The sequence below is a fragment of the Callionymus lyra genome, chromosome 3, assembly GCF_982586985.1.
Source record: "Callionymus lyra chromosome 3, fCalLyr1.hap1.1, whole genome shotgun sequence".
Taxonomy (NCBI): domain Eukaryota; kingdom Metazoa; phylum Chordata; class Actinopteri; order Syngnathiformes; family Callionymidae; genus Callionymus; species Callionymus lyra.
In genome coordinates, this window is record NC_141820.1 from 33,799,431 (window position 1) to 33,823,373 (window position 23,943).

Sequence of the window (23,943 nt, forward strand, 5' to 3'; positions counted from 1 at the left end):
AAAACCCAGTAAAAGCTGTTGGTAGATCACCACTCCTTTCATCTGGATACTTAGCCAGATGAAAGAATCTTTTTATTTTGTTACTAAGTTCTGGAATATGCTGCAGCAATGACGACATATCTCGGCACTGAAGATGAATATATTTATTTTATTTAGAAGATAGAGATCAAGACTCTTTGAGACAACAGAGCAGGTGACATTTTCAAAATAGGACCAAGACAGACATGTATCCATGTTTCTTTTCTTACACATGAAGGTAGTTCTGTCTAGAAAATCAAATTAAAAGAGAGAGAGAACTAGAATGTTCACATGCTGGTGCTGAAGAGGAACTGAACAACCTCTAGAATTCACATCTACTACTCAAGTGTTTGAACACAAAATACAACTTTTCACCTTAGTAAGTCTTGACAAACTGACATGTTTTTAAATCAAAATAACCAAAAATGTTGCGGTCATAATCCAACAGAGCTGACCACAACACTATATTCATGAAAACAATAATACCATCAAGATCAATTAAATCTGAATGAGGCACTCAGCACTTTGGTTACAATAAACCTTTTTTTTTTTTTTTTATCTTAGTTTTAGACTTTAACTCTTGAAGAGTCGACTCACAACAGAAACTGATTATTACGACACAAATAATTGGAAAATAACAGAAACAAGCCTCTTTTGCAACTTATTTTATATTTTCAAGCATGTTAACATTCATGAGGTAGTTTTTTCTCAAGTCAGAGTAGCTTCTGTCCTTGAACCTCTCCTTCAAAGACCTGAACAGAAAAGTTAAGCTTGATCTCAACTGAAGACTTAAATAATTGATTTATTATTGTGGAAATAACTGTGACGTCAGAGACTAAACTTAGTTTGATGTCGTAGTAGAAACTAGTTCACTGTTTGACATCGATCAGCCTCTGAGGCTCAGACCTGGTCTTGTAGTGCCGTTGCCTCCTCACTTCACTCAGGATCTCCTGGATGTTCCTCTGGGCCAGCTGGAAGATCGAAGAAGCAAGATTAATATTCCACTCGTCCAATAGAAGCTTGGACCTACACCACAGAGGACCTGGCAGGCGAAGAAGTGTCCGACTATCTTCACGATGACCTGAGCGTTCTCGTCTGGGACCTGCTCACGGGGAACCTCCACCTCCGCACAGCTGATGTTCTGCAGGAACATGATCTGGTGGAAGACATGAGACACATCACTGTAGATTTGAACCAGCAACCTATAATCAAGCTCACTCACCGTCTTTCCCCCTCGTCCAATGATGTGTCCAGCAGCACCTGCGGGGACCTTGATGTGGGCCGTCAACTTCACTTCCTGCTTCGGTCCAAATATGTTCTCTTCCTTCAGTTTGCTGAAGATGCGACACTGCGCCTGGAAGAAGGTTCCACAGAAACACGGCAGACGCTCGTTGATCATCTTCTCTGAAGCGTCTCATGAAGAACCAGCACCTTGAACTGAGCCTCTGGCGTCCCGTTGATGACCACCCTCCGCTCTTTGGAGTCCAGGTCTTCAGGAGGAGCGATCTGAAAGACACGCTTGCTCATGTGAGCGTCTGCCAGCGTCTCATGGTTTGAGAGACGAGGACACGTTTGTGTCTCACCCTGATGGAGGCGCCGGAGAAATGTGCCAGCTGCTTGATGTGTTGACCCTTCTTACCGATGATGGCAGCCACGGAGATGGCCGGGACGAACAAGTGGACCGTCTCAAAGTTGCTCTAGTGAAGAACATAAAGTTGAATATTAAACCACATTTAGGGCCTTTGAGGTATTATTCGTATTATTCATCATGTGAAGTTGAGTGCGAGTGCAGCTTTCTAAAACTTTAATTGTTAGAACACGTTTTTTAATATTTTTTTCCAATATTTGAATGGCTTTGATTTTATTATTGAAATGGAAAATTGGCCGAAGAAAAAGGTCCAATTGTTTTGAGATAAAGTCGAGAAAGATGTTAGGACTAATCCTATAAAAACCAGACATTAGGTTGATGAAAATACATCCCATCATAATGCTGAATCAGCCCCCGGAAGAGATCTATATTTATTTTAATCTTTTTCTCTACTTCACTTGTTGTTTTTAAGTGCATGACTTGACCAAGATAGCTTCTCAACATGTGAAGAGTCACTGTGACTTTGGAGAAAATCCTGTTTTTTTCTGAATAAAAAACATTTCAGACAGTAATAATCACACTCAATAACGCCTTTCCCCAGCGAGGTGCTTTAGACCAGGGTTCTGGAACTTGTGGCCCTGGGGCCATTTGTGACCCAGAACGTTGTGTGCAGAGTTAAAATAGCAACATGACCTGCTTCCTGCGTTTCACAGTCAAGGTTGAGTGCCGCTAGAGTCGGTGCTCACAGAGGCTGCTCACCCTGGATGAAGACACTTGGGCTCCATACGACGAGGAATTGAAGACGGAGGTCCCTGATGCTGCGGCTGCTTTGGTGAAGAGTCCGAGAGCGTTCAGGTTGAGGCCTGGAATGAGGCTGCACTGCAACTTCAGACAAGCAAATGTCAAACTAAACTGCACGAGAGGGTTTGACCAGGTGTTGGATGGACTTGTGTTACATTTACAGTAGTCGTCGACTATAGAGTTTCACACGTTTATCTTCTCAGTACAGCATCTTAACCAGTCATTTGGCAGCAGGACAAACACCTACGTCCAAGGCCTCTATGTCACGCTCGTACAGTTCCGTTATCTTCTTCATCAGCTCTTCCTCAGCCTGTGAGCAAGCGTTGATGTTGCCTTTTATGGTGATGGTGCGCTCTGGATTGACGTAGGTGAGGTCCTCAAGGCTGGACCCAAAAACACCACATAATAGTAATAAGAAGGAGTCGCAGGAATGTTTGTAACCTTACGGCGAGATGGTGATTTTGGTGCCTGTATCCTCCTCCACTTTTTTCAGCCGGTGTCCGTCTTTTCCAATCAACCTCCCGATGAAGTCGTTGTGCACCAGCATCTTCAGAGGAACTTCAGCCGTGCTGTTATTAGTAGAAGACAGAGTTGGTACTCATGGTTGTAGTGCATGTTGTGTGTCACAACTGACAATTTGGTGTCGAGAGCTTCCTTCTTGATGATCTCCATGATGAGCCTGCAGGCCTCAGTGCAGCCACGCAGAGAAGAGTGGATGGTGATGGGCTTCTCCACAGCTCCCGCGTGCTCTTTACGGTGGATGTCGATCCTGAGCAACACAAACGGGTCATTTTGGGTCGTGTGTTCAAAAGTATGAAGCCCTTTGTGTACTTTGAGTGGGTTTTCTTCGTGATGCTGCTGATAGTGGCGCCCTCTTTGCCGATGATCGCACCAATAAACTGTGTAGGAACCTCGATGCGCAACGGTATCTTAAAATGCTCTCTTGGCCGAGGACCATGAACCGGGGAGCCCACTTGAGGGCGTCGATAAGGGCCGGCGCTTCGCAGACCGGAAGGGGACCGATTGACAGGTGGAGTCGACTCATCAGGGATGTAAGACACAGTCAAGGTGTTGTTGTCCATCACAAAGCCATTTAGATTCTCCAGAGCCCTGAAACACACATTTAAGTAAAAGTATGAAGCTTTTACTTTTTCTGTTATAATTTCAGTCATGAATCAGGTAGTAGAACCATATTTCTTTAACAATGTTCTTCACTACGTAAATTTGTCTAAACGACCTCAGAGAGACTGCGAGTCATGTGACCACCAAACTGCTGAAGAGTCGCATGCTAATATGACAATGTTTTCATACGACGTACTGAGAAACTTTTCCATCTCGCCAGAAGACAAAAACAGAAACCGACAACATTGTACATTTCTGACACCTGGTTTGCCAGAAATACATACATTTTTAAAACCTTCAGATGGTCACTTAAGAAACTTGCCACCAATTCCAATCAATAAACCTGTGCCAACAAAATTAAATGGAAATTTAATCCTAATAATTTATGAATGAATTTAAGAGTCTATGATGGGGAGACAAAATGTTTTTTTGCACTTTTTGCAACCGTAAAAATCAAATACCATATGGCCTAATAATCAAGACATGCCTTTTTTTAATGTATTGAGCTTTGATATATTTAACTATTAGAGAACAACTAGTGTGAAAACCCACCTCTCCTGACTCACTCACATGTTTCAAGTCTTTCTCTCCAAGATGCAGTAAGTCTCCCATCATGATGATGTTTTGAACTTATTATTTTATAAAGTTCTCCCCTGTGAAATCTCGCCCAGTATAACATAATAATTGGAGTCGCTTCAAGGAGCAGACTTCTGGCCTTGATGACGCGCGATTAAACCCCAATGCTTGGCCAATCACAGAAGGGTGGGTGTGGTTATGTTAAACAAGATTTAATCTCCATAAATACAAAGTGTTTTCAATGGGCGGGGCTTAATCACATTTTCTAATGTTAATATTTAAATGAAAAGAGAATTTGTACAAACAGACACATACTGATGATACAATAGAGTCCATCTATCATACATCTATTTAAGACACACTTCAATCAACACATTAGTTGACCTTTAAATACATACAACTTAAACTAACTAACCACAAAGCAAATCAAATGAAGAGGCATAGAAACATTGTTAGGAATCACAATCTGTAAAGGAACTTCGATGGTGAATTTGATAAATTAATTAAATAAATGAATATTTGCTAAATGAAAATCAACAGAAAAGTGTTGTTGCTGCTATGGATACAAAATTAACCTTAAGACATTAGAAGAAGTCGTGTACTCACAGCCTGGCCTGGTTCTTACTTGCAAACTGAACATTGACGACTGCATTCTCCGTGTCAGTGTTCACTGTGGGACAATAACAGCAGTTTCACACTCGACAGACACTTAGAAACAAATATTCATAATCACCTTGTTGGCAGTTTTCCACAGAACCATACTGAGACAGGAGACTGTCTAAGACCTGGACAACCAGTTCAGATCCTTGTTAAATGCATTTGGGATAAAATATTTACTGTACAAGTCCGACACAAGTGGGTGGATATTTTAATCAATTACAGTGCAATAAATATCTCTTCTATGATCAAGGTGGTCATTAAAGTTTTCCAGCATCTTGCAAGAACACACCTGCCAATGTGTTTGAGGTGGAATGTTGCGGACCTGCAGCTTACGACCCCTAAAACAGAAGGCAGAGATATTTGCTGTCGAGGGCGAAAACACGCCTGTACACAGGCTAATATTTATACAATAAGACGCCAATTCTTGAAAAAAATGTATGGATTGATAAAGAAAATGTGCATTAGTCTGAACAATACTTTTAATAAACTTCTGTGTTTAATATGCAAGCTTTAATTTAGTACCCTTTTGAAACAGAATCTACAAAGATAAAGTATATTTTTCTGAAACTATTAGGAGTGCTTTGCTTTAATGGGATTAGATGTTGTTTGAAAGGAGACAGAACCCTGTACTAGTTATATAGTGCAACTGCATGTAACCAGTTACACGTGTAAGTAAGTAAGTTAGTTTCTTGAAGGAGTCAGTAGATCCATCAAACACAGAAAGAGAGGAAGATCGTTCCAAAGCTTAGGAGCAACAGCCCGGAAGGATTTCTCTCCTCTGGTCCAGAACCGTGTGCGAGGAAACATCAGAAGATTCTGATCCACAGACCTCAGAGCCCGAGCTGGGGTGTAAGGCTGGATCAGATCACTGACATAAGAAGGAGCCTGACCATGAATAGCTCAGCAAGTAATACCAGAATTTAAAAATTGATATTGAAAGAAACTGGCAGCCAATGCAGAGATTTAAGGATCGGGTAAATGTGAGTTCTTCTACTAGAGGAGGTCAGAATTCTCGATGCAGACTTTTGTATTAACTGCAGGACAGCTCATTTTTGTTGTAGAAACAGTTGTAAACATTGACACCACTATAAAGAACTGAGTTTGGTATTAATGAAGAAATAAGTTTCAGAATGTCGGATACTCGTAGAAGTTTAAATGGTATCAGTTCTGAATAGATCAGTCATATATTATACAAAACACATAACTCACCTCTGGTGGGCTGGAACAGAGTGCTTTACATCCAGTACTTTACCACACAGCTGAACTTTTCCTTGAATAAATATATCACAGTTTAATCCACCAACAATTACACAAGAGTCTACAGTGATAGACAGTACAAAACATTTTTACTTGATTTTTTTTCTGTGATGCATGTTCATTTTGAACAGGCAAAACGAACTTATTTTAACAGTGCACTCATTCATTTGTGGGAAGGAGCAGCAATTGCACTCATTTCCATAATGGCTAAAGCACTGAGGATAAGAGGAAAAAAAGCCCCTCTTTTAGTTTTGTAAACAAATGTGTGATAGCGATTTTGTCTGTATAATAATGTGATGGTAAACTGCAAATGTATATCAACACATTTCTTTTATGATGACCCAATTTTTTTATTTTTGGCGTTCAAAATATTCAACTTAATTTTAATTAAATATTTTATTTAAAAATATAAGGCGATAATGGTTTAATGTTACAAGTGTAAATTAAAACTTGTTTTTAAAATTAGAATCACAATATATTCTTATAGAAAGTAAACCCGGGTTCACTCACCTGACAGGAGCTCGATCGCCTTCATGGCAGCACCCTCGTCCGGACACTCTACGAACCCGTAGCCATTTTTGATGGTGAAGGCGCCGGTGTAAGGGACACTCCACTCGTGGAAGACACGAGCCAGGTCCTCCTCGCGGGCCCCGTCGCCCATGTTACTGATGAAAAGATGATTCATGTTCCAAGTCTGGAACTTTTGGGAGCGGAAGTGTCGCCAGGTAACAGGGAGCTAACACCCGCGTTAGCGTCACCCGAGCAAAAAACAATAAACAAACATTTGTCACTTTCACGACATCTAAGAAAGTGTCGCAACTAATTAGCGTATTCACGGTTCAGCTGCTTTACGGTGAGTCACGTGTTAAATTGGAACCCACCCACGTTAATGGAAGGGAGAACATGACGCGTTTTACCAACAAATATCCAAAATTATTGATTGAAAATATAATTGATTTAATGATGACTGTGAGCTTTGATAACAAATCCAAGAGTTTTACACTCTCGTATCAGCGAGATTACGGTTTGCGCATGCGTAAAGAGCACCAGACCCGTTTATAATGACGTTTACTACGTAATTGGAAATATACATAATGAACGTATTTTTCCTTTTGAATTATTTTTTTATCGGATAGTAACTAATATCGCGTGAATCATTAAAACATGAGAGCCTGGCTTTGCTTGTTATGATAATTCAGAAATGTTTGGATATATATATATATATATATATATATATATATATATATATATACACATCAACATTTCAATTATTTTTACAAACCACTTTCCCCTGTATTATTACATTGTGGGTACATTTCAGCTGCCATTTTATTTCTCATTTAAGATTGCCAATTTAAATAATTGTAAAAAAAAATGTAATTGACTTTATACTTTCATACTTCAAATTTGATTCGTCCAAGTCCGTTCATAAAATATATATATAAAAAAAAATCCATGAGAAGTATGAGTGTCTTTGAGAGATGTGTGTTGTTGCTCTAGCCGAGTCTACATTTATTTTTTGTCCACGTCACTAACAGAGGTGAGGAGTTCAGTGATTCAGGAGGAACTTTTTTGTACAGTGCCGCTCCTAATTGTGACAACAGAGATGAGGTCAGGGGCAAACCTCGAGGAAGACTGAGGACATGTATGCAAGACATTATCTGCCGGAAAGGAAAGTCTGGCTCCCTCTGTTGCTCCTATGATCCAACTCGGATTCACCAAGGTAGAAAAGTAATTTATGTTTACAGAGTTTATATTACTAGACCAGGGTCACAAAGCGCTTAAACAATCGGAAAAAAAAATACTCAAAATATAAACTAATAAGATTCAAAAATAACACCGAGAACAACGCAGGAGTCCCATAAAAATCAGGGAAACGCCTGCAGGAATAAGAAAGTTTTAAGATGGATATGTTCTGAATAATCAATAAATTAGTATGTTTTACATACACCCTACATGTACGCTTATTTTACTGTTGGAACGTTTCATTGCACTGCATGTGTATGTATACATTTATTTAAATCTTTTTTTTTTTTTTAAATGAACATGCTATAGATATTGTGATTGCTTAGTACAACATATCGTTGCTTGCTACCCTGCAAGAGAATAAACAAAGAACTTTTTTATTTTTTTTATTTTAAAACAGAAACTGGAAAAAAGAAAAACATTTTATCAAAACTAATGACATTTCATTGGAATCTTCCTCAATCAGCCAAAAAATTGTCATGCAAGAACAGAAAGCAAAGCACGTCAACATATGTCCTCACAGAGCTCATGTCTCCCTTCATCCTTCGCAACATAACATCGAAGACATGGGCCACATTAAAATGAACGTGTGCTCTACAAAAACAACCTCAATCCCAATGCTTCCTTTGACATTAAATAGGCATGCTGCTTGTAAAAGTCCCCCCGCCCTCAAACACACATTTTCTTGATGATTCGTGAAGGAAGCAACTTAGTATCGACCTGTAAAACAAACGAGAAAAACATCAGTCAAGTCAACAAGTCTTGAACTTTTAAATATAATCCACAGAAGAAACTTACGAGGGCTGTAGGAACGAGACCTTGAGCGAGACCTGTAGCGACTGTAGTAAGGTGAGGGAGATCGTCTGCGACTGGATGGAGAACAAGAAAATAGATAAGAGGATTTTCAACTGAAACTAGTGTCTACATAAAGAAAACTTTACTCCAATAAACCTGTACCTATAGTCGTACTCATCATATCTGTCATAGCGGTCGTATCCTCTGTCATAAGAGTCTCTGCCTCTCCTTCCGCCGCCGCCGCCGCCTCCTCCACCACCACCGCCACCCCCTCCTCCGCCGCCACCACCTCCACCGCTGCTGCCTCCACCTCCACCACCACTAAAAAAAAAGGGGGGGAAAAAAACATTAATATAGACACTTAAGAGCGGGCCTACTTTTGGAGACACAGAAGTAATAAATGGGTAATGACCTTGGTAGAAAGGCACTTCCTAATCACTTTTAATTGATATTGTAAAAAATACATTTTTAAAGAATGTTGAAACATTGCCACTGTAATGTAATATATGTAATATCTAAAATTAACAAAAGACATTGATTACACTGAAAGAATAAATCATTCAACTCTTAAAAACAAATGAAATAGAAATCTAATATTTTATGAACACTTTCACAGAATAAAAATTAAAAAGAAGTAGTTCCTTACTGGGTAGGTCGGCCCATGTAGATTCCTGGTGTGGGTGTGTGGGCACGTTTAGTGATGGAGTAATCCACTCTGATGCGTCTGCCGTCAAGTTCCATGTCATTAGCTCGCTCCATTGCCTTACACACAAAAACATTTGATAGAAACTTTAAATTCAAGTTTTTAGAATGATTTGCCATCTGGTGTGCTTGTATTAAAAAACATTTAAAGGGCAACTAATGTATTGATTTAGTGTGTCTTTAAACTCTTGGACCTCCATTGTACTCATCAGTACATGTCGGTTTGAACAAATCTTAAAAAAAACCTCCAAGGAGTCTGTTGTACAAACAAAGCGGGGATTGACTAGAGCTGGCTGGAGGTGCGTCATCATGGAGCCCGCTGTTACACCATCATCATTATGGATTTAACTCATAACCTCTCAGTCGCCGAGATTTCGGAACGTCAACCTAACCTCAAAACATCATCATGATGAGACTTTGAAACATGAGAGGAAAACAATTTCAATAAAGTTCTACCTAACCTAACTTACTGCATCTTGTGAGTGAGTCAAGAGGTGGGTTTTCACATTAATTGCCCTTTAAATCAAAGACAACAGCACCACTTTGGTAACTTAGTGACAAAAATCCTTTGTTTCTTTTCGACAATTATAAAAAGAGGGTGATGAACAAGAGGAACATTTAAGTCAAAATGTGGCAGCATAGACAGCTCAAACTTTCACAATACATTTTGTGCAAATACAAGAATGGTCAAGTTGTTATCTAGACTTTTTGTTGCAAAAATGTCTGTTGAAATTCAAATTATTCAGTCTTACCTCTTTGGAGTCCTCAATCCTCTCAAAGTAAACAAAGGCAAAGCCTCTTGAGCGGCCTGAGCGTTGGTCATAGACAACATTGACGCCAGCCAGAGGGCCATAGCGTGAAAACACCTCCCTCAGGTCACGCTCTGTGGTGTACAAGCTCAATCCAAACACTCCTAAGCATGTGCTGGGGTCAGGGTTTGCCTGAAAAAGGTCAAGCAGGAAACAATCAGAAAGGTTCTACACTAGGCATAAAAACAATTGAAAAAATACAACAGAAATGCAGCTTTCACACAAACTAGGAAAAACATTTGAGGGGTTTGAAAAAAAGTCTACACCTAAATAAAATTTTACCAAAACAAAAAAAGATTACAATAGAAATTAGCTTAAACTTAAGTTAAAAAACAACATACCTTACCTATAAAACAATCATTATAAAAATATTACCAGAAGGAATTAGAATAAAAGATGAGAAAAATTAAATTCTATCAAATAACTTTATCACAATTGTAATTGTGCAACAGTTGTCAACATTTTGTTCACCTCTGGTTTTCTAGAAAAACAAACATTTGAGATATATTCATTTTTTCCCTTTTTTCTGCAGTGTCAACAAGCCTAACTTAATTGAGGAAGTTAAAATGGTGAGACTGTTCCAATGTGACAGGATGACTCATTGTTCAGTCTCCTGTAATCGATGCTGATTGTAAAAAAACAAACAAAACAACAACAACAAAAAGTAGAACTTGATCAATGAGACATGGCATTTTATATTATTCCAAACCAGTTTGATTCCACCACTTCTGGGGGACATGACAATCGGTTCAGGGCATGACTTTCATTGAAACACAAGCATCTTTACAGGAGTTTTGTACACGGTATGTTGAAAAGTCTACGTACCCTAACATCTGCACCTCCACCAGCACCACCATGACTGTTTGCTTCTTTTGAGGAGTCATGGCTCTGTTGGTATAATGAAAGGAGGGGAAGGTTCATGAAAAGGGGCCACCAAAGGTTATGATAAGGCGGTTTCCCACAACAAATGCATTCATTTTTTTTATTTAGGCATTTATTTGAGTATTTAGCTAAAACATTTCAATGATCTATTGCAGAAAATTAAATGTCTAAGAATGACCAAGATAAGTTGCCCCTTCATTTTCTTAATTTCTTAAACAAAAATGAGCATCAAATGCCATTTCTCATTGTAAAAATATTCAAAATACTCCATTTTCAAAAGGCATGACACATACCCTGCTGCCACCATGACGGCGGCGGCTTGGGGAGTTGCTCTGGCTTCTCCTGCGTCTGTACTCAGTGCTGTGAGAGCGGGAGCGGGACTTTCGGCGGTGGGAACGAGACCTTGAGCGAGAGTGGCTATAACGTCTGTCTGAGTGACGTTTAGAACGGGACCTAAAACACACAAGAGTACATTAGATTTAAATTTACAAAATCCAGCAACAAATCATGGTTATAAAACATTTCAATTTAACAAACAAGCATTAGATGAACATTGAACAAACTACTGTCCATCATGGATGATGACAGTCATCCTCTCGGCACTGTCATCGGTGAGCAGAGAAGCAGAATGAGTGCACGAATGCTCCTACCCAGGTGCAAAACAAATAGACTCAGGGACTCATTCATCCCTCGGGCTATTAAATTGTACAATTCTGAGTTTGGGGGCAGGAGTGGAGTGAGAGTATCTGGATGTTCTGTTCCATGTTAGTCTTTGTATCCTTTGTCTTTGTTGTTTTTCTTTGACTCTATGTTCTTTGTCTTTATCTTTATCTTTATACTTAGATTGTGTCATCTTGTTCTTCCTCTTATGTTCTTTTCTTATTTTATTTTTTATGTATTCTTTTTTATTGTTTATGAAAAATTGCTGGCTACTGGAAAAAACTATTTTGATATAATATAATAATACTTTATACTGTATTTCTATTTTTTTATTATAAAAATTATTAATAAATTGAGTACCAACCGTATCCAAGTACCAAACGTATCCAACATGTTAAAGGGCAACCCCCAACAAATGTCTTTAAAAATGTTTGCGTCTGCTTAAATGAAGCTGTAGGTTTGTCTTGCTCAAAAGACAAGCAAATAAAGACCTTCATCTGTCAGCTGTTGGTACACTTACACGCAGCTGTAGCGACAGGTGTGTTTATGTCAACTCTGGATATATAAATAGTAAATAAGTTCTCCACATACAAATTGATCCTAATAAATTGGTTTGTGTTTGTTTAATCACCATAAAGCAATTATTTGTTATTGTGAATGCCATTTTATTTTAAGTTCAAGGAAACAGTGATTTAAAATTAAGTAAAAGCTGTGTCGAGTTTTACCTTGATTTTGATCTTGAACGTGACCTGGACTCTGAGCGTTTGTATTCCCGAGAGTAGCTCCTCGAACGGGACCTGCTCCTCGACTTCTCCCGGGGTGGACTCCCGGGCTCTGACTTTACTGGGGAGGCAGAACCCTATTGCGATAAAAAACATGTTAGACTTTGCATTGGTGAGTTCTTCTAATGCTAACAGATATAGAAGAGATGGGATAGGAGTATGTGTACACATTATCTTTTAAAACAAAGAGGAATAGGAAAAAATAAAGCAATTTTCTGAACTATGGAACAAACGATTAGCTACATACACAACAGAAGAGGGTTTTTTTTTCCAGCAGGATAATTAAGAGACAACAACAAAAACATGCAAAACAAGAAGCATGATAAAGAAAATATATTGGTGACATTGTTACTTAACCTATGGACACATTCATTCTTCCAGAAATTTCTATCCTTCTTCGTTCTTCTTTGTTCAGTTTTCTTATTTTCTGATTCCAGGTTTCTTTTTTTCTCTCTTCACCCAAACAGAAACCGGTTTCTTTTAGCCTTTACTCAGCAAGCGCTTCTATCTGACACCATTCTTCCGTCACATTTTCCTCCCCTTTCACATCCCAGTTAATGTTTTCATTAGCCTTCTTTTATCTTCAATATTTTCTTCATTATTCTTGGATAAAACTCTTCATATCCTTCACGACCAATTACCTTAATGAAAAAAGAACATTCAATAAAATGAAGGTTAAAAGAATGTAGATTTTGGTAAATGGACATACACACTAAAAAGCATCACATTCAAATTGTTAAGAGAACAGTAACATTTAACTCTACACAACTAGAAAACATTGGTTCATATAACATTATTAACGATGAGTAAGTAATGCAGTGTATACAATATCAATTCAGTCTTTTCAACGAGGCCCAATAGGGGCCATAAACCAAAACAGCAATCTCGTTGGTAAATTAGCTTGAGAAAATAAGACATTTAAGAAGAAGTACTAGACACATGTCTCACTTAAATAGATAAATAAATATATAAACAACGTCTGAACAGGCTAGAGGGTTCGTCTTAAGAACCGCGGTCAATGCTAAAAATGGCTGGTTCAGAAACAGCCACATTCGAAAAAAGAACAGAAGCAGATAAATGCGGATCATTAGTCGACGTGATACGTACCCGTCGTTCGCACTTTACATCCTCTGCACCACTCATTTTGAATGCAGTTATTCAAAATAAGCTTTGCCTGATAAACGTGTGTTCTTCACACTGGCTCTATCAACCGAAAGCGTTTGTCAGACAAAATGGCGCCTTTCCTGCGTGGTGTTAGCGGGCTCTGACGTCATTTCCGACTCAACCCACTATTTATTCGTCACAGCGTCGCCTGCCGGTCAAAAATAAAATAACGTGGAAAACATGCGTCATACGAAATGTAAATTAAAGGATAATGGCTGAGTAGCATGGAATTCTACACCATCGTGCGGATTTTGAGGAAATTGTTGGTAATGTATAATTGGAATTTTTGAAATGTTAAAATTAAAATCCTTAACTTGCATTTTTACAATAATTTAAACTTAAATATATGTCCACAATGTAGACATTTTAAACGTAGAATAGAGCTCGCCTTGCCCGTTACTGGCTGAAATCCATGGGTTATTCCATTTATGAACAGTCATTGCAATGTGATCCTGACACCACGTGACTGAATGCTGACCTTGCAGATATCTTCTCCAACGGTGAGACAGAAGTGCAAACGGCGACAGCTGCCAAGGGAACGTTCATACAATTTTTATTTTAGTATCAAAACTTAAGATAAGCATTTTAAACGTTGGGTAATTCTGTAAATGAGTCACAGGTCCATCCACAGGATTATTACAACATGAATCTGCACTTGCTTGTACAGCACATGAAGTCGATACTGAAAAGATAAACAAGAATAAAACGCTGACATATATATTTGTAGTTGAACCAAGAAACAGAAGGCAAGCAGTAACAAATAGATTTCATCATCATGTGTAGTTTGTCACCAACAGATACAAATTAATACAGTATTCTTGTTTGCTGACTGTGATGCACTAGTGTTGATCAGAATACCCCACTCTGAATATCAAAATTTAACAGATTCAGGTTAGGGCAAGCTGAATAAAGGCCATTAATATTTGACAATAATGACCATAATTGCTCAAAAAACTGAAACAATCTTCCTTACCAACATTGAGTTAAACTTCACATCAGAAAAGCAAATGTCAAAATGATATGGGGTTGAAGTAAAACCTCCACCCAACTCACACGGACATTAGTAATCTTAAACTTAAACATAATTAGAAATTTAATGTTAGTTGTGTAAGTAAAAAAAAAAAATCATCATTCCAAGGCAGCTTGTAAGTCATGTATTCATGTTTATTGAAAGTTCTGCTTTAAAAGCATTTAGCCAGAATAAAAAGCAAAAAGGAGCGTGACTGCAGCATGTTGTCATCTTGTAATCTTGGTAAGAATCGTGATACCATTTGCCTCCCGCCCATCAACTAATCACGTTCCATCATTTGATGGATATTGACAGCTTTGAAAAATAAAACTTTGGTACTGTGGTGCTCCAACTGTTAAAATGTGGTCATGTTGCCTAGATGAAAAATGTAAATAGTTGACAAAACTTGGCATCTATTGTCTGATAATGTGAATATTACAGCCTTGGGATTATTCAATATTAGGCAACATAGTATTTTTTCCAATCACATGTTATTCAGCAGAGGCAACAGCTAAGCGTGTATAACAAACACATTGCTATTGATAAAGATTTGTTTCAACAGTCGTGTGGTTCATAAAGTCGGTTCCAACAGAGAAAAATAGACATTTATAAAAAGAAAGAAATAAGATGGATATTTCTAACAAAGCCTCTGCTTAGCTCTTGTAAACAAAAATAAATATCAGCATCTGTCAGGCCACTAAGAAGTCCTCCTCTGCTCCGAGTGACTGTCCCAAAGTCTGCTTATTCCTACTGATAACACAGCAGAAACTCTTTTTAAAGTGCTCCAGAAGTCATTCAGTATCTCCAAGACTAGACCCCTGGGTGTGGCCGGGGACGAGAGAAGCGTGGTTGAACATGTGATGTCCTGTGATGGCTGCCAGGAATCTTCTGGTTTAGGGCTCTCTGTAGAGCTGCTGGAGCAGAAGCGACTATGTGGGAGGAGTTCGGGGAGGTGGTGTTGGCGGTCAGCTCGATCTTTCCTTCTAGTTTGACCAGACGTGACAGGATGTCGTCCAGCAAAACGGCGATAGTCCTCTTGAGGTCAGCTGTGAGAGAGGATGGAAACAAAACCATAACAGGAAATCCTTTCTGTAACATTGCAACGTTTTTACAAACAAACAGGCTGAGACAAAGACTTCTGCGTTTGTCTCGGTGTTATCTTGACCTTTAAAGTATATACTTTATTGGGTATTGTTTAGATTGTTTAAGCACTTTGTGACCCTGGTCTGGAAAAGCGCTTTACAAATATAAACATGCAATAAAATACATGCAATACAATAATTTGATTTTAAATAACAAAAACAATTTGTTTCATTAATATTCATCACAACAATAAGTGAAAAAAATAATTTACCATAGCCAGCCATTGAAGTTCCTTGCGGACCTCCGAGGATGTTCTGGTTCTCCTCAGTCAGGACTTTCACATATCTGTGACTGAGCTCCAGGATCTGCTCCCGTAGCTCGGCGCTGCTCTGGTGGCGAGGCTGCTGGACCGTGTAGCGCAGCAGCATCAGTCCCCAAACCAGCCCGAAGACTAACAGCAGCACACTCAGCTTTTGGGACATGTTCCTCCGCAGAAGTGCATTCGGCATGGTACTCAGGTTAGCAGAGGGAAAATAGGAACTGGCTCCAGCCGATAAGTTGTGGCGTCACAGTATTAGGTGCTGCACTCAGGGAGACCAGATGTGGACCGCAGTCAGGAGCTCTCAGACTGGTCCACCACTAGCTTAAAGTCTAGCCCTGAATTACAGAAACGGACTTCAAGTTCAGTCAGGGAATTCTGCCGCATTGTTGATCAGCCATGGACATCTGTAGGGCAAAAAATGAAAAGATTCTTGTTCAGTCTTCTTTATACAATCAAAACAGTTTACTAAAGCACCACTTTGTTAACATTTTTATTACATTAATGCTTTGTTTTGTAATAATTGGTTTGATTTTGAAAAGTCATGAGCTGGTCAAACTTCCTAGAGATTATTTCAATGATGCTCTTTGAAACTTCAAAAAGTTTTAATTCAAACACTTATTTAAAGCATTGTTTTAAAAAAAAGAAAAGGAATTTAATCATTTCTATATTGAAGAATGTTGAATAAGTACCACCATAAAGTTGGATCAAGTAGCTCAGTAATAACTTTGGTATGGTGGTAGTATTACACCAGCCTTTATGTGCTGAAGATAAAAGGCTACAAACATTTTTGTTTTAGAACATTTGATTTTTTTTTTTTAATTAAAGAAAAACATAAAACAGCGAAACAAAACATTTAAATATGAAATTATTAAATTAAATTCTATAAAAAATATTAAAATGTTTAAAAGAAAAAATGTCAACATTTGAAATATTAAATTCCAGCGTGATATATTCCGATGGAACTGATATACTTCCATAACCTCACCTCCACAATTTTAATTTTTATAAATATATACTTTTTAAATGTTCCATTTCCAAATCACACAGCTTTAAAGTAGCAACACAAGAATCCGATTTTTTAAAGCCATAAACATATCTAATACTTCTCAGGTTCAAAATAGTTGAAGTGAATTCATCGGTCTGCCTCGAGTGTTCAATAACTAGAACAGCACAAAAAGGAACGCAAACTTGGCACTCGGTCATAGTGCACAATGAAGCAATCATCAGAAAATTCTTTTCAATTCTCTTCCCCTAGAAACCCGATTAGTGGTGCTAATCTCACGGGAGCTACAGACAGACAACTGATGCTATTGGGTTTCTAATCCTGTCCACACAAGTCATTAGGCAGACAAATAGCTAATGAGGCCTCCGGGGGACTGTAACATGGAAATCATCGTGCACTTTCCTAAACATCCACTGTGAGAGGGTGGTGATGTCCCGCCGAGGTCAAGCAAAGGACGAGTTAGAGAGTGAAAAGTTATTGTAAATGTTTCACTCGGACTCACATAAATGACCCTTTGAGGAAGAAGGTGGAATAAACTGAAAGCTCAATCCAACTACTGTCACTCAGATAGTGGAAAACTTTAAACTTTAGATCCATTTTAGCCATGACAAGTAAGAACGTCTATCATTAAGTATAATTTTTGCAGCCTTTTCTGTAACCAAGTGAGTTACTGGGTGAGTCAGAGCATTCCATCATGTTGCCAACTTGGCTAAGTAAAAAGTAACAATACCCAGATAAGCTTTGCATTCGTTTGGATTCATCATTTTCATATATTCCCATCGCCTTCAGTTGCTTTTGAGTAGAACTGTAACATGAAAAATAAGTGGCTTTCCTTACTGCAGAGGCTACTAAAGTTTTAAATCCTCAGAATAAAGCACTACTGACGAGTCACTCTACTCAAATACCTTGCAAAAAATAGCAAAGAAACTAAAGTAACCGAAATCACAGTTAAAATCTCTTATAAGACAACTTATATCAGCTCTAATCTTCATGATGATCTGTTGTAGAACTGTTATTGTGAGTAAAACATGCATCTAACGTTTGACATTGACACAACCTCTTGTGTGCTTTGATTTTTGTTTTCATGTAGAATCTTTGAACAAATGAGTAATTGGTGACCATGTCATACAGACGGATGAATACTTCACTGACCTGTGGGTCTCTCTGCTCAGAATCACTTAACTACAGCACAATTTGTAAATAATTTGGCTTATTAATTATTTACAAAGTGCACCAAACCTGGAAGGGCGATGACCAAGAACCACTTTGGAGCATTAGAAAGGGATCTTTGGACAGGACTTGTTCACACAGATCAAACATTATAGTCGACAAAACTTCATATTGAACATTACTATTCATCAAATAAAGATTATCAAGTAACTTGTGGCATCATTTGAACCCTTGCCTGTTCTTCACCAGAGAATTTAAGAGCATGTGGATGAATATTCAAATAGATTTGTTCCTGGTTGAGAAATGGAAAATTACCACGATGACTAACAGCCAGTGCTGGGTTTCTACATCAGTCAACAGCCTGCAACATGCACTTTCCATTCTATCAGGCTACATTAAACTTAGTAGGGAGTCTGGAGCACTACAGAAAATATTAAAAATATACAACACGCCTGTTTAAGAAGTTCACAGCCTAATGCTACAACTATACTGCATTTTATTATAACAACACCACACAAGAGAATAAAGGGAAGCTGCTGCCTGGATAGTGTTAAATTATCAGGTTAGTTTAATACAGTCCATTAGAAAATAGCTATGAGCAACTTGTCAAACAAAACAAATACAATAAATCAAAACATGACACTTGTGTCATGTTTAAAATCTATTAAAAGTGGAAAAAGAAACATACATACACTACCAAATGCACATGATATTTTTATGAAATGTTGCATCTTAGATATTTGACCTACATTCCTATGAAAATGTTATATAGGCTGAGGTAGTCATGAATGACAGACGGATTAAAATCTAGTGTAACACTGGTAAAGCCAAACTAGCTAGAAATGGGTGTAGCAAATCATTTGACTAAAGTTGAGTGACTAAACATTTCTGCTAAACTAAACCATCATAACATCTCAACGTGACATAAAGACACAGGTAAATAACATTCAGTCAAGGTACGGTGTAACAAATCAGAACATATATTTGAGTGCATTTGTTCTAAAAAAAAAGGCAGAAGTCTGCCTGTTGCAAAAGTGCACAGTAGCTTCTCATGCACACCATCCAGCCCGGACACTCACCAGTTCTGGCCATTGTTCTGAGGAAACACACACCACTCAGTCACTTCCAACACAATGAATGCTCCACTTATTTTTGCTGGACTGTGTGTGTGTTTCTTAAAGCTGACCTCTAACACACTGCAACAACAATAACCCTCATCTGGACGTTGACCGTGACAGCCCTCACCATATATATAATATATATCTATATATACAGTATATTCAACAGTTAAGCACACGTATCTCCAGGCGTGTGTCAGGAAGCTTATACGTCATGTTTGACATGTTTGACATGTTTGAACAGAAAGATCAGCAAAACCAGACAAACAACACACAAATAATGTTTTCAATAATGACAATGGATCAGCACAGACTCGCTCACCGTTCAGCTGGCCGTGTCGCGGAGAGAGCAAAGGTGAACCTCCAGGACACCAGTGAGGTTTGAGGTCCAGCTGCACCTCTGGCTCTCTGATGCTTCTGTTCCGCAGCCGTTTACAGACGCCGCGGAGGTCATCTGGTCCAGAACTGCGCCATAGACCTCTGCGTCCTCATGTGAACATTTCGATTCGACAGAAGTTGTCCGATACTCCAGCGCCGCAGAGACAGCAGTCTTTGGAGCTAAATCCGGCAGCTAGAAGCATGCAACTGTCCCAACTGTCATGGTTCCCCCGCTGCTGCGTCACCGCTGCTGCATCCTGGGTAATGTAGTCAGCCGTTGGCATTTATTGACAACTTCTTTCAGTCGTAAGTAAGTAAGTAATTTTTATTTGTATAGCGATTTTCCAGACCAGGGTCACAAAGCGCTTAAACAATCAAAACAATATTCAATAAAGTATATATTTTAAAGATCAAGATAAAACTGATAACACAACAGTCATTAGATAAATGAGACTTTATATTAGGATATTAATGCTTAATTCAAAAGCACATACATGTTATCTTTCAAGAAATGTAATTGTTATAGTTTAATAAATGTAATGCAACTCCATTATATCAATGGTGGACTGTCAGGACCAGCAAGGGATTCTCTCCTGGCCTTATCATACGCAGAAAAGTAAACATATGTTGTATTATATACAATTGGCTGTGCTGTTTCTAGTGTCAACTGTTATGTTGGTGTCGCATCCTGTGATTGAAAAACACTTATTTTTTTTAACCAGGTTTTGGTACTTTTGGCAGTGTGGGCTGGTTCCATTTCTGGTTGGAAAATGAAGTCAGCATCTCCATAAAGCTTGTCTGCTGAAGGAGCCATGAAGTGTTCTTAAATCTCCTGATAGACAGCTGCATTGACTCTGGACTCAATAAAGCTCAGTGTAGCAGATGACATGGCCCCCAAACCAACACAGACTGAGGAGACTTCACAGTGGACCACATGCATCGTGTGCATCTCCTTTCTTCCTCAAGACTCTTGGTTCCCAAATGAAATCCAACATTTTCTCTCATCGGAAAAGAGGACTTTGGACCACTGAGAAAAGGATCAGTTATTTTTGTCTCTAGACCAGTGGACACGTTCCTGACGTTGTTTGTTGTTCAGGAGCAGCTTGATAAGACGAATAAAACATTTGAAGCCCACTTGCAGGATCCGTCCGTGTGTGGTGGCTCTTGATGTACTGACTCCAGCCTCGGTCCACTCGTTGTGAAGTTCCCCTACACATTTGAATGGACCCTTTCCTGACAATCTTCTACAGACTCAAGTCATCCCTGCGGCTTCTGCACCTTTTTCTTCTACACTTTTCCTTTCAGGTAACTTTCTTTTAATTTTGTTGGTTACAGCACTTTGAGAACATCCAACTTATTTTACAATTACCTTTTAGGCTTTCCCTCCTTGTGGATCATGTCAAAGATGGTTTTCTACACACTTTTGCACAGTATTGGTATTTTAATAATTTCCTCATTGCCTGAAAGCAATGCATGTCAGGGATGTTTCCCTCTGCTTTCAAGTAGATATAAGAATGTTTATATAGTGTCAACTAAACATCGGCACTTGAGTCCACAACAAATTTTATTATGTTTAATATAGCTGTCCTGTTTAATTACCTTAACAAGCCCACTAGCATTTCCTTCTAGAGAAAAGAGGAGCTCAATGTTGCATTTACAATACAATGTAAATACAAACTTATTTCAAATAGTACTTGAATAAGTAGGTCATGTTTATAAGAATACGAGCTCACAAGACAATGTCCACCAGATATATTTAACTCAGCAATTTTATTTTCATTTGCAGCATGAAATGAGATCCAAGGTTGGTATGGATAAGGATCATGTCTATAAGTTGAATATGAAGCTTACATAAGACATCAAAAAACAACTTGAAGACAATTTTGTGAACCTTCCTTTCCAACTTTCTATGACCATCTTTAATAAATACAGCAAAATTGTTGGTTCACTTCTGTGATTCAGCTTTAATAAGTCGTTATTCTTAGGAAATATATTACAGTCAAAATAACCTTCATTCTATGTTGACACTAATCCTCTGTCCAAGTCATGTTGCATTTACTAACTAGCCAATATTGGTTCATTTTTATTAATTGTGATGGGAAAACCGGAGCACCCGGAGGAAACCGTGTGAGCATAAGACGTACATGTATAGAGACTGATAACAGATGTCAGTAAATGCATCTACACAAAAATTGAAAGACAAACAGATGAAAAAGGACGATGGGGTCATGGCATCTGTTCCTGTTTGTTGTCTTGATCAAAGACGTCATATCAAACTCTTGCTCATTCAACCCTCTTCGTCACCTTCATCAAATTCCCCCTCCTCCTCTGCAGTGGCGTCCTGGTACTGCTGGTACTCAGAGACCAGGTCGTTCATGTTGCTCTCAGCCTCAGTGAACTCCATCTCATCCATACCTTCGCCCGTGTACCAGTGCAAGAAGGCCTTGCGTCTGAACATCGAGGTGAACTGCTCAGAGACACGCTTGAACAGCTCCTGAATGGCCGTGCTGTTGCCCACAAATGTGACCGCCATCTTGAGGCCGCGGGGGGGTATGTCACAGACAGCAGTTTTCACGTTGTTGGGTATCCACTCAACAAAGTAACTGCTGTTTTTATTCTGGACATTGAGCATCTGCTCATCCACCTCTTTCATGGACATGCGCCCACGGAACACGGCGGCGACCGTGAGGTACCGACCGCGACGTGGGTCGCAGGCAGCCATCATGTTCTTGGAGTCGAACATTTGCTGCGTGAGCTCTGGTACTGTGAGGGCTCGGTACTGCTGGCTGCCTCTGCTGGTCAGTGGGGCAAAGCCAGGCATGAAAAAGTGCAGTCGGGGGAATGGAACCATGTTGACGGCCAGCTTGCGTAGATCAGCATTGAGCTGACCGGGGAAACGCAGGCAGGTGGTGACTCCACTCATGGTGGCTGACACCAGGTGGTTCAGGTCACCGTAGGTCGGCGTGGTCAGTTTAAGGGTTCTGAAGCAGATGTCATACAAGGCTTCATTGTCAATGCAGTATGTTTCGTCTGTGTTCTCCACCAGCTGGTGGACTGACAGAGTTGCATTGTAAGGCTCAACCACTGTGTCCGACACCTGGGGGACAATTGTGTTACACACATTTAAAGGAGTGGCCAGTACAAATGTCAACACAAACTCATTTGTGAGAACGTTTTACTGATCTATTTGATTTACGGAACCGGAAGTACGGTGGGCCTACCTGAAGAGAGGGAAGACTGACCCGGCCTTATAGGAACGCGTCATCCCGACAACTATTCCCATAAAGTGTGTGTGCTGCGTTCCATTTGCTATTAAACATAGACTTCACAGCAGAGTTGTCATATAATTGTGTTGTCATGTCCATTCCGATTGTGGTTTTCTCTTTTACCCAATATCAACCCTTCAGCTATATAACTTGACTTAGCATTTTGAATATCAATAATAGTGTATTCAAAGAAACAGCAGGTGGCAGTAAACAAAGCGCACGTCTCCTGAAAACTTAATTGAACTCTTCTCATCCATCTTTGAGTTGCCGGTATTTAAGTATATCAGTGCCATCAGAATAACTAGTTTAATTTAACATTTCAAATGCTGATTTTGTTTCATTACTGAAGTTTTGTTCTTAAAGCATTGGTGTGCCTGTTTTTAAACGATTGAATTAAATAATTTCTATATTGAAAGGTTCAATTTTTTTGATTGATTTTTAAAATCCCAAATTATTTTAAAATGAATAAAAACGTTTTTTACAGTTTACACAAGAACCCTTTTTTTCAATTATATCTCAATATACAAAATATTGAATTCAATTATTAAAAAAATAAATGCTAAAATAAATCAAATAAATAAAAAACAACATCTTCAACATCTGAAATGTTAATTCAACCACACAATATTCTGATGGCACTGAGAACGTTGTTTACATAACCTTGGCAGACGCAACATTGATTACTAAAGCACTCAACTAGGTCAACAACTCAGACATTCTAGGAAAAGACCAACTAAAACTATCATTATGTCCATTTAATGTTCTGTAACTTTCTTACCTTTGGGGACGGCACAACGCTGAAAGTGTTCATGATACGATCAGGATATTCTTCACGGATCTTGGTGATCAGCAGAGTCCCCATTCCAGATCCGGTCCCTCCACCCAGGGAGTGGGTGAGCTGGAAGCCCTGCAGACAGTCGCAGCTTTCAGACTCTTTACGGACCACGTCCAGGACTGAGTCGACTAACTCTGCTCCTTCAGTGTAATGGCCTTTGGCCCAGTTGTTTCCTGCCCCAGATTGACCTGAGAAGG

General features: G+C 39.0%; 4 protein-coding genes across 7 annotated transcripts in view; all 4 read right to left on the reverse strand.

Annotated features, from left to right (window-relative positions):
- Nucleotides 1–219: 219 nt before the first annotated feature.
- Nucleotides 220–6,757, reverse strand: igf2bp3 (insulin-like growth factor 2 mRNA binding protein 3). The gene is made up of 15 exons (XM_087785957.1): nt 6,533–6,757; nt 5,975–6,035; nt 5,055–5,103; nt 4,839–4,890; nt 4,712–4,775; nt 3,239–3,517; nt 3,042–3,176; nt 2,854–2,976; nt 2,655–2,790; nt 2,366–2,491; nt 1,602–1,715; nt 1,450–1,524; nt 1,241–1,372; nt 1,061–1,174; nt 220–989 (listed from the first exon to the last, which is right to left on the reverse strand). The coding sequence occupies exons 1-15, from the start codon at nt 6,705–6,707 to the stop codon at nt 888–890; spliced, it is 1,737 nt and encodes a 578-aa protein (XP_087642083.1). The 5' UTR covers nt 6,708–6,757; the 3' UTR covers nt 220–887.
- Nucleotides 6,758–8,138: 1,381 nt separating this feature from the next.
- tra2a (transformer 2 alpha homolog) lies at nt 8,139–13,638 on the reverse strand. 3 transcript variants are annotated; one of them, XM_087787625.1, is made up of 9 exons: nt 13,506–13,638; nt 12,342–12,475; nt 11,250–11,409; nt 10,900–10,962; nt 10,018–10,206; nt 9,210–9,325; nt 8,738–8,884; nt 8,567–8,637; nt 8,139–8,488 (listed from the first exon to the last, which is right to left on the reverse strand). In XM_087787625.1, exons 1-9 carry the CDS (start codon nt 13,539–13,541, stop codon nt 8,478–8,480), a joined length of 927 nt encoding a protein of 308 aa, XP_087643751.1. In that variant the 5' UTR covers nt 13,542–13,638; the 3' UTR covers nt 8,139–8,477. The 3 variants fall into 3 exon arrangements, with proteins under 3 accessions (XP_087643751.1, XP_087643750.1, XP_087643749.1); XM_087787624.1 differs by having other exon boundaries at nt 8,726–8,884; XM_087787623.1 differs by having other exon boundaries at nt 8,720–8,884.
- A 454-nt stretch (nt 13,639–14,092) lies between these two features.
- ccdc126 (coiled-coil domain containing 126) lies at nt 14,093–19,750 on the reverse strand. Its single transcript, XM_087787631.1, has 3 exons — nt 19,590–19,750; nt 15,926–16,380; nt 14,093–15,617 (listed from the first exon to the last, which is right to left on the reverse strand). Exons 2-3 carry the CDS (start codon nt 16,161–16,163, stop codon nt 15,382–15,384), a joined length of 474 nt encoding a protein of 157 aa, XP_087643757.1. The 5' UTR covers nt 16,164–16,380; nt 19,590–19,750; the 3' UTR covers nt 14,093–15,381.
- Nucleotides 19,751–21,593: 1,843 nt separating this feature from the next.
- Nucleotides 21,594–23,943, reverse strand: part of LOC148084539 (tubulin beta-4 chain-like) — a 35,703-nt gene continuing 33,353 nt past the window's right edge. The window contains exons 5-6 of one of the 2 annotated variants that reach the window (XM_087787629.1): nt 23,690–23,934; nt 21,594–22,742 (exon numbers count right to left, since the gene is read on the reverse strand). In XM_087787629.1, the coding sequence (XP_087643755.1) occupies nt 21,933–22,742; nt 23,690–23,934 (1,055 nt within the window). In that variant the 3' untranslated portion in view covers nt 21,594–21,932. The remainder of the gene's footprint in view (nt 22,743–23,689; nt 23,935–23,943) is intronic. The other variant, XM_087787628.1, reaches the window with a different exon arrangement.

Bases quoted from the DNA above. Each gene is read 5' to 3' on its own strand.
- igf2bp3 (XM_087785957.1), bottom strand. From the start codon at position 6,707: ATGAATCATCTTTTCATCAGTAACATGGGCGACGGGGCCCGCGAGGAG. The intron at 4,776-4,838 runs GTGATTATGAAT...ATTGTCCCACAG, and splicing joins TGTGGAAAACTGCCAACAAG to TGAACACTGACACGGAGAAT. The intron at 990-1,060 runs GTCCTCTGTGGT...TCGATCTTCCAG, and splicing joins GACACTTCTTCGCCTGCCAG to CTGGCCCAGAGGAACATCCA.
- tra2a (XM_087787623.1), bottom strand. From the start codon at position 13,541: ATGAGTGGTGCAGAGGATGTAAAGTGCGAACGACGG. The intron at 12,476-13,505 runs GTACGTATCACG...TTATCGCAATAG, and splicing joins ATGTAAAGTGCGAACGACGG to GGTTCTGCCTCCCCAGTAAA. The intron at 8,885-9,209 runs GTAAGGAACTAC...CTTTTTTTTTAG, and splicing joins TACATGGGCCGACCTACCCA to TGGTGGTGGAGGTGGAGGCA.
- ccdc126 (XM_087787631.1), bottom strand. From the start codon at position 16,163: ATGCCGAATGCACTTCTGCGGAGGAACATGTCCCAAAAGCTGAGTGTG. The intron at 15,618-15,925 runs GTAAATTATTTT...CCTCTCTCACAG, and splicing joins AACTTCAATGGCTGGCTATG to CTGACCTCAAGAGGACTATC.